Genomic DNA, 12,075 nt, shown 5'->3' with positions numbered 1-12,075 from the left:
GCAAGACCTGGAGATAGCCGGTGGCAAACTTTGCCTCCGTGGGCTGACGAGGGCTTACTGTTTCATGGCGCCCTGCAGGCGAGCGGACGTTCAGCCACCGGGGCACGGGCGACAGTCCTAATCTATTGGCGGCTTTACTCGCTCTTAAGCAGTAATATCCCTATTAACGGCCGGGCAATGGCCGATTCCAACCAAAAACCCGCTGTTCTGCAGTCATGGAGTTGGCTAACTCGTAGCGGCATGCGCAGTACGAGAACTTGTGATTGACAAACCTTATAATAAAGCATTAATTCTGTCATACCAATCTGCCTAGTCAATAGCCCTCTGAGTGACAATTTAATTGGTCTTTATTACGACTATGCTAACGTGCTGTAGTCGCTGAACAGGGTTGGGCCGCTTGTACACCTAACCAAGGTCCGCGGGAGTAAGCCGTGAGGCCTCGAAACTAGAGTGGGACAATAAGGTAAAGCAGATACTAGACTACGCAACCTGATGTCGCTATTAACCTATCGTTCTTCCAGCGGTGGCAGAACTGGTCTGCCTACATTTCCAATCACTGATGGTATGAATATACCACATTATTTATCATTCCCAATCGAAGCCCTGAGGGGCTCAACCTGAACAACGCACGTAATAGCCATAGACAAACGATGCCCCCATCTTTCAATCATCGGTCCAACAACGACAGCCCCCAGGAACATTTCAATCAAAGGCAAACTAGACTGCGTCAATACTAGGGACAACGGCTCGGTTCCAGTAGGGTCATACCTGTTCATTAACGAAACAACGTAGGTAGGAACAGCATAGTCACCCTTGTCATCTTGGTAACTGCCAAACTTTCTCAAAAACGGGCTGAGGGTCTGCACGCCGCCGAACGATGCACCGTCACTAAGGTATTTAATGGCCCTGATCAGATTCCCAAGTAATTCGCTCGAACTCCGTGGTCTGGATGGGATGGGACATATAACTTTCCTCCTCCTGCCATCTTGCCTTCAGAGCAGGATATGTCAAGAGGAACTATACGAAGAAGGGGCAAAGAAGAGGGGATAGAAGGAAAATCTGTGAAGAGAATCAAAACTGCTTTTAGACGATCTGCCCGGGTGATGCTTTCGCTCCATCTCATGAAACTTACTCCAACTCTAGTCGTCTAGTGCCCCCACGGGGTAGCTCGGGGTCTCTCCCGTCCGGGGCGAGCATGCTCATGCTCAATCTGCTCGCGGTTTAGGGCTACGAGAGCGGGTAAACGTTTGATTATCGACAGCTTGTGCGTCTTGTCTGGATATTCTTTTACGTTCTTAGACAGAGACGGGAAAAAGCCTATGGTGCATCCATCCTGGTGTCTGATCCGTCTTATGGTAGTTCGGCGAGAACTCCCTACTATATATACCCCATGGACCAAGCAACGTCTGATTACACACGCTGGAAGCAATATACTCAAACAATCACTCAACCAAACATTCCCAAAAAAAAGTCTTCCACTGCATACCTACTGGCCTTTTTCCCCTTTTCGGCCTTATCCGGGGTCGGGATTAACTAGGTGGAACTGATCAGCCCTAAAGGCAAAAGCCCCTCCCCGCGTCGGGCCAATTGAATCGAATTATGGAGGTAGCCTCATTCGGGGCCAAAACGCTCTGCTCCTGAGCCTCGAATCCTCTCGAAAGAACCTGGTTACCGACTGCTGCCTGAGCCTACCTGGGCGTTTTCCGAGATCGATTCCTAGTACTTCTCTCTCCTGGCGGGTAAGGCTTCACCCAGCTGCTGTTTAGGGTTATAGGGTTCCGTCTGTCGAGCCTTCCCTACCTCTGGTAATCTTGTCCTGATTTCTTCCTACCTCTCTACTCAACAAAGTCTTTCTTCCTAACTTAATAAGAACCGCACTTTTTCTTTTTGGCAATGACAATGCTCGACTACGACATCGCAATCTACGGCTCAACCTCAGCCGCCGTAGCTACCGCAATCCACCCGCACGATTTGGTCGAAAGACCGTCCTAATTTCCCAGATGAACATATCGGTTCGCCAACCCCCCTTCCTATTTTCTTTCTATCCTACCAAACTCATACCTCTTCATCCAGGTGGTATCCAAATCGAAGGCCTAGACTCATTAGACATCGACAACCAAATCGAGTTCCAGAATAGCACTACGGTTGGGGGACTAGCGCTGGAGTTGCATCGGCGGTTGTGTAAGTATTATGGACTGCTTGAGCGGTTTAAGGATGTGGTTTCTAGAAGGCTGAAGGTTTCGGAGGTGTGGGAGTTTGAGTCGTGCGTTTTGGAGAGGGTTATTAAGGGTTGGTTGGCGGAGTATCTGGGTTTGGTTATTGTCAAGGTTGGTTCTTGCAATTTAATGAGTGATTTATGGGCTGAATGAGTATATCAGGCGGCGCTTGTTGAGGATTCTTTGGCTGCAATGAAGTCTGGGGCTGTGATTACTTCGGTGCGGCTTACCAATGGCCAGTCTATCAATGCGCAGGTGAGAAATCTACCAACTTCTCTGGGGTATTCATTCTGATGTCTCTACTATAGTACTTCATTGAAGCCACCTATGAAGGCGGTCTCCTCGCTGCCGCTGAAGTCACGACAACGGTAGGCCGGGAGCCCTCAAGCCAGTATAACGAGAGCCTAGCCGGCGTTCGAGCAGACGCAGCCTACACCCAGTTTGACGTCCCCGTTGACCCTTATATCATCCCGAGCGATCCTTCCAGCGGCCTCCTCTACGGAATATCCCCTGAGCCCTTCGGCGAGCCGGGGAATAGAGATCGACATCTTCAAGCTTACTCATACCGTCTTCCGCTCACGGATATTGAGGGCAACAAAGCGCCCATTCAGAAACCTGACGGCTACGATGACTCTCACTATGAGCTTCACCGACGATAAATCCAAGCTGGCGGGAACCTTTATACGCCTCGCTTGAAAGAGATTCCCAATCGCAAAACTGACCTTATTGGGTTTGAGGCCGAGACGGCGAGGTTTACGAAAGGCTTGATCTCGTTCTTTGCGAATGGCGAAACTGTTCCCGTATGTTGCAACCATCCACTCCCACAAAGATACCCTAAGCCATCCGAGTCTAACCCTGCCCGACCTACGGAGTAATGCAGGCGCCAATCCGAGCTGTATGGTCCACTTTTGGAGTACTGCCAAGACGAATTCCCAGACAACGACCACTTCCCGCGGCGCACGTAACGCCCGTGGTATGATCTCCGACATCATCATCACCCAACATACCGCGTCTGAGGGTGGCGAAGAACAAGACCCCTTTCCCGTAGCCATCGCATACTGGCCCACCGATACGCACTGCGCACGGTGGGTTATCCGGAATGGAATTGCGCATAACGAGGGCTCCGTCTTCAAAGAGGAACACCACAAATGGAAGCCCTTTGGGACCTCGTATTGTGCGCTGGTTCCGAAGGAGGAGGCGGTCAATGTGCTTTCGGCGACTTGTCCGAGTACGAGTCATGTTGGTTATAGTACGCATGGACTTTACTCTTGTTCAGTTCAGCGCCTGACATGGTATAATGATACGTGCGGTTCGCCTCGAACACCAGTTCTACGAACTCGGTCAGGCCTGCGCGAATGCTTGCGACATTGCACTCGCCCTCGGTGCAGCCCGTCCACGATTATTAGAGGTTCAAGCAGTCCCGTATGATGTTCTCAGGGAGAGACTATTGACCCAGGGCGCTGTGCTTGCTGCGGAGCTGGTTGGGAAGCCGGATTTCAGTCTGCTGGGTTAAGGCAGGCGGGTTTATGTTCAACTGACAGCAGGATAAACTTGTAGATCCATACTCGGATTGAATTAGACAGAATAGAAGTTACTGAGCAACTTCGAGCTGAACTCAGTAGTCACGCAAACTGGCTCCTGAAGTCCTCAGTCCAAGCGAGCTCGATCCCCACCCGAAGAGACCACAGCGGATTGGGTCGTGCTTTCCCTGCGACGATCAAGATCTGGAGTCTGGATTAGGAAGGTGCACCCCTATCGCACTTTCCCTAAGAGTCAAAATACACCAGAGCACCCGGCTGAGCATCTTGGTTGCAATGCCCGCAGGCGTCAAACCCGTATACAGCCAGTGACATAAGTCCCTTGCTTTCAAGCCTTGTCTCGAATCATGAATCATCCATGTCTTCAATATCCAGTATTATACAGAGGAGCAGCGAGTACGCAACCCACAAAAATCAAACCCAACGCCGCGCAGGTATGCAAGAAAGCCCATCTATCCCAAACGCCTTTGCAAAGTACAAGATTATATCTCACAACCACCTCATCCAATCTCGCTCAAAAGCCCTTGTACTATTTAGTCCGACTCCGGCATCCTCATATAAGCATCAATAGCGGCACTGAAAGCGGCAAAACCGGCGCAACCAAACGCAGCCGCCTGAGGTCCAGCCTTCGCGCCGAGGATTCCACCCGTGATACACCCCGCGGTCACACTGTTCGTGAGATCGTTCTTCGCGCGCAGTCCCTCAATACAGCATTCTGTTCCCGAGTAGAGCGCACCGACGATACCGAAGTTCTTCGCGGATGACCAGGATCGCGAGCCCATGTCTTTGAAACCGGTGCGGAGTTGTTGCCGCCAGGGGAGGTCGCTGATTGATTTGCCTTGGGGTGTGAAGGAGGAGTCGTAGGACATCTATTTTGCGAATGTTAGGAGGAGTTGAAACAGTCCGGAGGTAAGTTGAGGGATACGTACACTGGCCATGAACAGACCGAAAACACCACCCAGACCGAAACCCATCGTGCCGGAGATGACGGTTTTGAGGGGACATGACTCCATCGCGTTTTGCATCTGCGCGGAGCATTAGCAACTACAAAAAGAATATGAGCTGAGCGCAGCGAACCATCTTCACCATAGCCTGTTCTTGCTCGTTCATTCCTTGCGTGTTAGAGCCTCCCAAGTTTCCGAAGCCGGTCATGCCTGCGGCGGAAGAGCCGCTAGTTCCAGGGAAGTTCATGATGAATGCGTAATATCAGAAAAGAACAATATAAAAATAACAGACACGTCGTTGGTATATTTCGCTCTATGGAAAACCGCAACAAGAATAGGCCCAAAGGGTAAAGGAATGAATTGATGGTCTTGATGGCGAATGTCAACCCCGGAGTGGATGCGGAGAGAATTTATTTCCGGTCGGCGGGAGCAGCCAAGAGTGCAGTAACATCACGTGCCTTTGCTTTGTGCTCGATCACTGTGGGAAGCGATTGATGTCGTTGTTATTGGGTGGCCGGTAGCCGCCTATCATAGTTGAGAAACTATATTAATAATAACTGACTAAGCAGTTTGAGCCCCTAGAGGCAGGCGGTGCCGGAGGGCAGTATGTTCCGACATATGCAAGCAAGCACATGGTTCTGAGCCCTAACGAGCATGCTCAGGTGGATGGCAAAGCTTAATTGATATGATGCCTTCTGCTAAGACTATCCCAGAGACTTTGCGCAGTACTGATATGATTAAACTTTAAGTCTGCTGGTATACCAGGGCTAGCCTCTGCCGTCAGCGTATGACTGCACCTGCTCTTTCATCTTCGCGCCGGAGATCAGACGACCACATGTGTCTTACCTCCACGGACATCGATATGCCTCCGACACCGACATATTTCGTTCACCAGCAAAGTGTCGCCATCATCTAGTGAGGGAGAGGATCGGCCCTGAGGGTGCCCGTCGCCGATGAAATGAATCATTTCTTGTAATTTTTCGCTCCTGTTGGAACTATTTCTCTAAACTCCGGTTATCTCCTTTGCGGCTTGAGATACCTAGCACAACCAGGACCAGAGCTTCAGGCTTACGCTCCACAATATATCGGCGTACTAAATACCGACATCCCGACTTTGATTGGGATTCTAACAAACCCATGATGGAAGCCCTCTCGGTTCCAAATCCGGCCAAAACGTAAGGTACGGTGGACATGGGCGGGTCGGAGATAGCGGCGATGAGCTCAGTTCGAGCCCATTGCGCTTTCTGTATACAATGCAACATGGATATAAAAGACTGGTCCTTCCTCGTATTGAAGTACATATAGAGAGCTCCAGTGACATCAAGCAATTTTTGATTCAGTCTCACACCACCGCAACCATGGCCCAGCCGCAGAAATACGCGAAAGACCAGCCCTCTGACTTCACCAACCGCATTGAGCGCGTTGCTATCGTCGGCGTAAGTCAAACCTTCATCCGAATTACCAAGACCTACCACTTTTGTTCAGTCGCTGAGAAAACCATCAGGCCGGCGGCTCCGTCGGCAAACCCATCGCCCAAGAACTGCTCAAAACAGGCCAGCACACCGTCACCGCACTGACCCGCAAAGACAGCACCAGTCCTCTCCCCGACGGTGTCAAAGCCATCCATGTCGACTACAACGATGAAGACGCGCTCGTCGTCGCTCTGAAGGACCAACAATGCCTCATCATCACGCTTGCTGTAACAGTTCCTCCCGAGACAGAGGGGAAGCTTATCCGCGCGGCTGCGCTTGCCGGTGTCCCCTACGTCATGCCGAATACATGGGGCGGGGACATTGAGAATGAGAGACTGCGAAAGGACGTACCGATTATTGGGGAGGGGTATAAGAAGGCTTGCGATGCCATTGAGGCCGAGGGCGTTGCGTCTTGGATTGCGCTTGCCTGTGGCTTTTGGTATGAGTTTAGTCTTGTTACGGCGGAGGAGTCGTTTGGGTTTAACTTTCAGAGCAAGAAGGTTACGTTTTATGATGATGGGAAGACGAAGATTAATGTGAGTACATGGGAGCAGTGTGGGAGGGCTGTTGCCAGTCTGCTCAGCTTGAAGGAGCTTCCGGAGGACGAGAACGACCAGAGACCCACGCTGAGCAACTGGCGAAACAAGCCAGTCTACATTGATAGCTTCTTGGTTAGCCAGCGCGATATGTTTGAGAGCTGGAAGCGGGTTTCCGGGGACAAGGACGAGGACTGGACGGTTGCTTTTGAGCCCTCGGCTGATCGGTGGGCGAGGGGAGTTGAGCTTCTGAAGAAGGGGGACCGCGCAGGATTGGTAATGGCCATGTACGCGCGTGTGTTCTATCCGAACGGCGACGGAAACTACGCGGCGAGAAATGGCCTTCACAATGATTTGCTTGCTCTCCCAAAGGAGGAATTGGACGACCGGACTGCGGTTGCGAAGGGAATGCTCGAAAGGGGTTATTCTTACCTTGGGAACCGCGTTTAGCCACCTCCCTCATTACGAGGAGTAGGGTATAAGGGTATATATAGTCCACAATTCACCTTGGCACTTGCTCTTTTTCATGAATTGCACCAAGTACAGTCAGCCTTCTCAACGGTGAACTCTAACCTTCGAATGATCGTAGTGTTATTACTGCGGGACTTTGAATGAGTATGGAGGGGCGAGGGGGTCAGTTAGTAGTAGACAGTAGACCCCTCCAGACCTACTCTTTTTACATTGGAAAATCATGGAGAAGTTGATCTAAAGTGCTTGATCTGTGATCTGTTGCAAGTCACGGTTGGTTCTCTGGATTAGTCTCATTTGTGCAGCGTTTGAGTAGTAGTAGCAGTAGTAGTAGTAGTGAGTGCATTGGCAGTAAGAGTACTCGAAAAAGGCAGCAGCGACCCAGGTCCACCTAGGTCTAAGGTAAGTTTGTGTTTCCTATCACCACATCCATCTTGGGCCGCTACTAGCTGCATTTTTCGCTCCTTCCCTCGTCTTATATTACTTACATCATGGCTAGCTAAAACCATGGCCAAGAACTGTCTCTACCACTGTGCCTTGTATTGCTGGGTCCTAATGCACTGCTGCCTTGCATGCTGCGTCGCAATGAAACTACTTCAACGAAGAAAAACACCGTGCCGAATTCAGCCGCGAATCCAAGCCCACTGTCTACCTACCGGCGCCCATTGACACCACCACTGCCACCGCTCCAGCGCTCGAGATTCGCTTCTCATGAGCAGTCACTCTTTTTCACGAGGTTGCCTTTCGATGTCCGGCTACGCATCTATGAAGAGGTGCTCGCTCCGCTTGGCAAGGGGCCCCTCCATGTCGCCTGTACGGACAGACGGCTGTGTGGTGTCCGATGCGAAGTCAATTACCCAGATAGCTACCGCGGGTGGCAGCACTGGTGCTGGAATCCGAAAACAGAACTGGACGGAACCATGCAAGCTCGACCGAACCGTAGCTGGTAGAGCTCAGGCATCACTGTTATATCGCCTTCCCCAGTCGTCAATTAGGTACTATTATTTCTGTTTCCACGTGAGATAGAAATTGCGAGAATGTATCGATCACGAATGAGGGGGCAACTCACAGCCTGTAGGCGACTTCTTGCCAAGACCATAAGCTCGTGCTGTGCTAGGCGGATCACGCTGTTTTGGACGGACAAGGCTGCGAATGAGGCTGTACAGCCTTTCAACAAACATAACGTCGATAACAGCCCAACACGTTCATCTTCCTCAAACCTTCCACACTCACGCCATGCCTGCCTCAGATTGGCTCGAAGCCGATGGCGATGTTGTTTGCTGCTTTCTTTGCTGCTGTCCAGTCCTCTGCTATGTAGTTTTCATTAGACCTAGCCCATGTGGAAATGCGCGCCGCCCCCGAATTGTACCTCCCTTTAGGATTCCCAAGGAATGGGAAAGCGACCCCCTGAAGCCCCTTCCCAAGCACCGCAAATCGCTCTCGATGCCACTCACCGGTCTGAAATCCAAGATCCCGCTGCTAAACCGCCAGCAAAAGAAGTCGAAGCTCTTCACGCACCTGAGTGCAGATATGCGGCTATTAACCTATGAGTATGTCCTCGCGCCACCTGATAATCGAGTTCTCCACGTTGCAAGTACGCACAAGCGCCTCTGCAGTGTCCGGTGCACGAATGCAGATCCTCGCAATATCCGTGGCTGGCAACATACTTGCTGGGGCCTGCCTGCCCTTCTCGATGGAACGGTGATGCGACGGGTCGCAAGAATCGAGCATACAAGTCTCGACAATGAAATGATACAACGACAGAGGGAGCAGGTACAACTACAATCGCATAACGAATCCATAGTAGGAAGGTGCAACAATTCCTGTACCAAGAAGAGAACTATAGATACACCACCAAAGTATTCCCACGGTGAAGAGAGTCCAAGATAAAAGATAAGATATAAAAGAAAGAAAGACAAAACACTCGTAAAGGCCACACGACCCGAATCATAACCCTGCGTTAAGCCATACACGTTCTTGTCATATTCCAAATATAGTCCGACGATTGGTTCACGGGCAGGTGTAGAAAGCAAAAAGAAAAAAAGAAAAAAAGGCAATTGTCGTGCATATCGTGTCCATATGTACAGCAGATAAACCGGTTCGGTTCAGCGAAGGAGTCCCGGGTCCGGATAGAAGCGAAAGGAAGTGAAGTCGTTTACAAGGTGGATGATAGGAAAGTCCTGGCTTGAGAAGCCAACTAGTCCTTTTTGTTCTCCTTATCGAGCGCTGGCGAAGCGAGCGGACTCCGGTTGGGAGACGACGACAAACTCCGCTCCCATTCTGCCATGAGATTCGAGGCTGTTCGGCTGAGTTTCGAGGGCGCGGCTTGCGTCAATGCAGGCCAGGGGATGCCATCCGAGACGCTGGGATCGGGAATGTCGTAGTGCCAGTCGGCGAAACTAAGAAAATTGTTAGACAGGCATAACTAGGAGTAGAGCGAGGGCAGAAGGAAAAGGATAAAGATAACTTCACATCGCAAGCACCTACCTAGTGCTGGTACGAGGACTACTCGTCTGAGTGACCGGAGACTGGTCCAGTCCCGACTCGAGGGTAGACCGGCTCGAAGACGGGGTGTGCGATTTCTTGGGCTGTGGTGTATCCCAATCATCCCAGGTTTCGTCCATGTCGAGCTTGGTGGGATCTTCGGATTTGAGGTTGTTGTTCGACCCGCTGGGGGTTGTGGGAGTTCTGTGAGCGGTTGCGGGCTTCTGCCCAGAAGAATCAATGCCGAATTCACTCCAGAACGACGCGTCTATGTCCGCCGACTTGGAGCCTTTACCAGTTGCTTTTGTTCCCGGACTCTTCCTCCCCGAGGATGAGCGCGACGCCGACGTCTTGCCCGTTTGCACAGATAGTCGATCGCGGCTTCGCGAGGCTGAGCTCGAGTCGCGGTTACGGGGAGGATGCATCGTTCGTGATTCGGTTGCGTTGATTCCTTCATCGCCAACGGTTGCTTGTCTGATATCTTCCAGGAAAGTCCAAAGTCCTTCCCTCAGGTCAGAGGCCATCTGCTTGCCGGTGCGCATAAGGAGATCGCGTGAAGGAGGAGGAACAGGCATTGTCTTACGCCACTGGGTGACCATGTCCTCAGTTGGTGTCACGGACGACCGGGCAGGAATGCGATCAACAGAGGGCATAGTGGCCGATCGTGGAGGCCTGCCTACACGATCACCATCAACATCACCCGATCCAGAGTCAGAGCCCAGCTTGCTGCTCGCAGAAGCCGTAGTTGGAGAGAGCAAAGACAAGGCTCGCGTATGAGACCCTTGAAAGACTCGTCTCCCATTCGCCGAAACCGATGTTCCATTCGCAGCTGCGGCCGCAAGCACGCTCTGGCGTCGTTCCAGCTCCCGGCTAAGTCGAACCTGAGGCGGTACCGCAGGGCTCGCGCTACCGCTAAGGCTCTGCTCCCTGCTATGCGTGCTAGCCGTACTCGCCGCAGGTACCCGGTCGGGAGACCTGAGAGGTAGCATGGCCTCCGCACGGTGATTGACCTCCGTCCGCTTCCTTGTCTTCTCCGACGAAGACCATTGTTTCTTTAGTGAATCCAGCTCAGCTTCCGCCCGTGTAAGTTCCTCGCGCAGCTCCAGAACCCGCCGCTCCTGGGATGCAATCGCCGTCAACAAGCTCGTGCCATCATCTTGGCCTTCGAACGGAGGAGTGGATATGTTGTGGACGGGGGACTGGCACGCGGAGGATCGGGTCACGGGGGTCATAGCTCCGGACGGGGAGGACGAGGCGGTCTGGTCGAAAGCTGCCTGCGGGATATTGATGGGGAAGTTCAGGGTCAGGCGTTTCGTGTGACGGGCGGCAGCGTGAGGACGAGGAGGGAGAGACGAGCGCTTGGAAGGCATCTGCCGGGGCGGTGGTAGCGAGCCATTCGCAGGGTTGGTCGAGGCCACAACGATTGTCTGAGACGCTCCCGGCGTGGATTCCGCCCGGTCCATCCCCGAGGTCTTTTCCATCGCGGAACACAGGCACCTGGCCTAGGAAACGAGCAGAAGACGACAAATTATTGAGGCAATAGCAGGACGATCATGACATTCACCGATACCACGGAGGTGGAACGAGGGGCGAAGAAACGAAGGACGACGATAACAATAGCAGGAAAGGAGCGTGAGTGTATGGAAAAAATGCAGAAGACGAAGAGGAAGAAATCAGGAGTCGAGAACAAGCGTCGTCTGCAGGGCCAGACTGGAGAGAGTGCTGTTAAATTAGTGTTAATTAGTATTGGCAGCCACGCGTATCCTTTCCGTTTCAGCTAGCTCAGGGGCCGATCGGCAGAAGGCTGAAGCAGCATCATTACGGAGAATTAACAGGGTCATTTATGCCCTTAGTGCTTCAAGAATAGTAACACTTGAAGCATCCCACGGGTAAATATTTGAAAGGAAGGAGTGGTTGACACTTGACGGCTTCAGCAATGACCACCTGGACCCATTCTACACAACGGCATTTCCGCTTCCTCACTCCTATATAGACTTGATTCTGCTCGATATTCATTCATTGTCTTAACTATATACGTACCCTCAACTCCTACCTAAATGTACAAGAATCAAATCGCGATGCCTATAAACACCTCCACCATTGTATCTCACAATATAAACGACTGTCCAAAATGAGCAACGACGGAAAATGAGGATGGCCGCTGTTAATCAGAAACAGCGGCTGGTAATCAAACCGTGAAAATCCACCAGAACTCAGTTCTGGAGATAGGGGCAAATTAACAGTACAAAGGCATCAGACTCCTGAGGCTGCTGTATAGGCCGTCAGCTACCTCCGTAGGAAGATGAGGACCGAAGTTCGAGATGATGCCGAAGAAACGAGGGTATTATGCCGTATTAGAAGCGAGCGTAGGAAAACGAAGAACCGATAATTAACGCCTTGGACCGTTTTATACAGCC

General features: G+C 51.7%; 6 protein-coding genes across 6 annotated transcripts; 4 read left to right on the top strand and 2 right to left on the bottom strand.

The window, feature by feature from the left end:
* Positions 1 to 1,893: 1,893 nt before the first annotated feature.
* BDV17DRAFT_296421 (FAD dependent oxidoreductase-domain-containing protein) lies at positions 1,894 to 2,875 on the top strand (the record flags this gene model as incomplete). Its single annotated transcript, XM_073763291.1, has 4 exons — positions 1,894 to 1,944; positions 2,001 to 2,327; positions 2,379 to 2,471; positions 2,525 to 2,875. The coding sequence occupies 4 exons, from the start codon at positions 1,894 to 1,896 to the stop codon at positions 2,873 to 2,875; spliced, it is 822 nt and encodes a 273-aa protein (XP_073610186.1).
* A 124-nt stretch (positions 2,876 to 2,999) lies between these two features.
* BDV17DRAFT_296420 (uncharacterized protein) lies at positions 3,000 to 3,729 on the top strand (the record flags this gene model as incomplete). Its single annotated transcript, XM_073763290.1, has 2 exons — positions 3,000 to 3,455; positions 3,544 to 3,729. The coding sequence occupies 2 exons, from the start codon at positions 3,000 to 3,002 to the stop codon at positions 3,727 to 3,729; spliced, it is 642 nt and encodes a 213-aa protein (XP_073610185.1).
* Positions 3,730 to 4,287: 558 nt separating this feature from the next.
* Positions 4,288 to 4,945, bottom strand: BDV17DRAFT_296419 (translocation channel protein TIM22; the record flags this gene model as incomplete). Its single annotated transcript, XM_073763289.1, has 3 exons — positions 4,288 to 4,623; positions 4,684 to 4,779; positions 4,832 to 4,945. The coding sequence occupies 3 exons, from the start codon at positions 4,943 to 4,945 to the stop codon at positions 4,288 to 4,290; spliced, it is 546 nt and encodes a 181-aa protein (XP_073610184.1).
* Positions 4,946 to 6,056: 1,111 nt separating this feature from the next.
* Positions 6,057 to 7,156, top strand: BDV17DRAFT_285457 (aromatic alcohol reductase; the record flags this gene model as incomplete). Its single annotated transcript, XM_073760715.1, has 2 exons — positions 6,057 to 6,134; positions 6,203 to 7,156. 2 exons carry the CDS (start codon positions 6,057 to 6,059, stop codon positions 7,154 to 7,156), a joined length of 1,032 nt encoding a protein of 343 aa, XP_073610183.1.
* Positions 7,157 to 8,225: 1,069 nt separating this feature from the next.
* On the top strand, positions 8,226 to 9,377 carry BDV17DRAFT_244867 (uncharacterized protein). Its single transcript, XM_073756025.1, has one exon. The coding sequence runs from the start codon at positions 8,327 to 8,329 to the stop codon at positions 9,062 to 9,064; it is 738 nt and encodes a 245-aa protein (XP_073610182.1). The 5' UTR covers positions 8,226 to 8,326; the 3' UTR covers positions 9,065 to 9,377.
* Positions 9,372 to 11,139, bottom strand: BDV17DRAFT_285456 (DUF4048 domain-containing protein; the record flags this gene model as incomplete). The annotated part of the gene is made up of 2 exons (XM_073760714.1): positions 9,372 to 9,573; positions 9,662 to 11,139. The coding sequence occupies 2 exons, from the start codon at positions 11,137 to 11,139 to the stop codon at positions 9,372 to 9,374; spliced, it is 1,680 nt and encodes a 559-aa protein (XP_073610181.1).
* Between the last annotated feature and the right edge of the window lie 936 nt (positions 11,140 to 12,075).

Source organism: Aspergillus undulatus, assembly GCF_047715775.1.
Source record: "Aspergillus undulatus strain CBS 261.88 unplaced genomic scaffold BDV17scaffold_93, whole genome shotgun sequence".
In the NCBI taxonomy this organism is placed as follows: Eukaryota; Fungi; Ascomycota; class Eurotiomycetes; order Eurotiales; family Aspergillaceae; genus Aspergillus; species Aspergillus undulatus.
The sequence above is the reverse complement of the archived record's forward strand: the minus strand, read 5'-3'. Positions and strand labels throughout refer to the sequence as shown.

Bases quoted from the DNA above. Each gene is read 5' to 3' on its own strand.
- BDV17DRAFT_244867 (XM_073756025.1), top strand. From the start codon at position 8,327: ATGAGGCTGTACAGCCTTTCAACAAACATAACGTCGATAACAGCCCAA.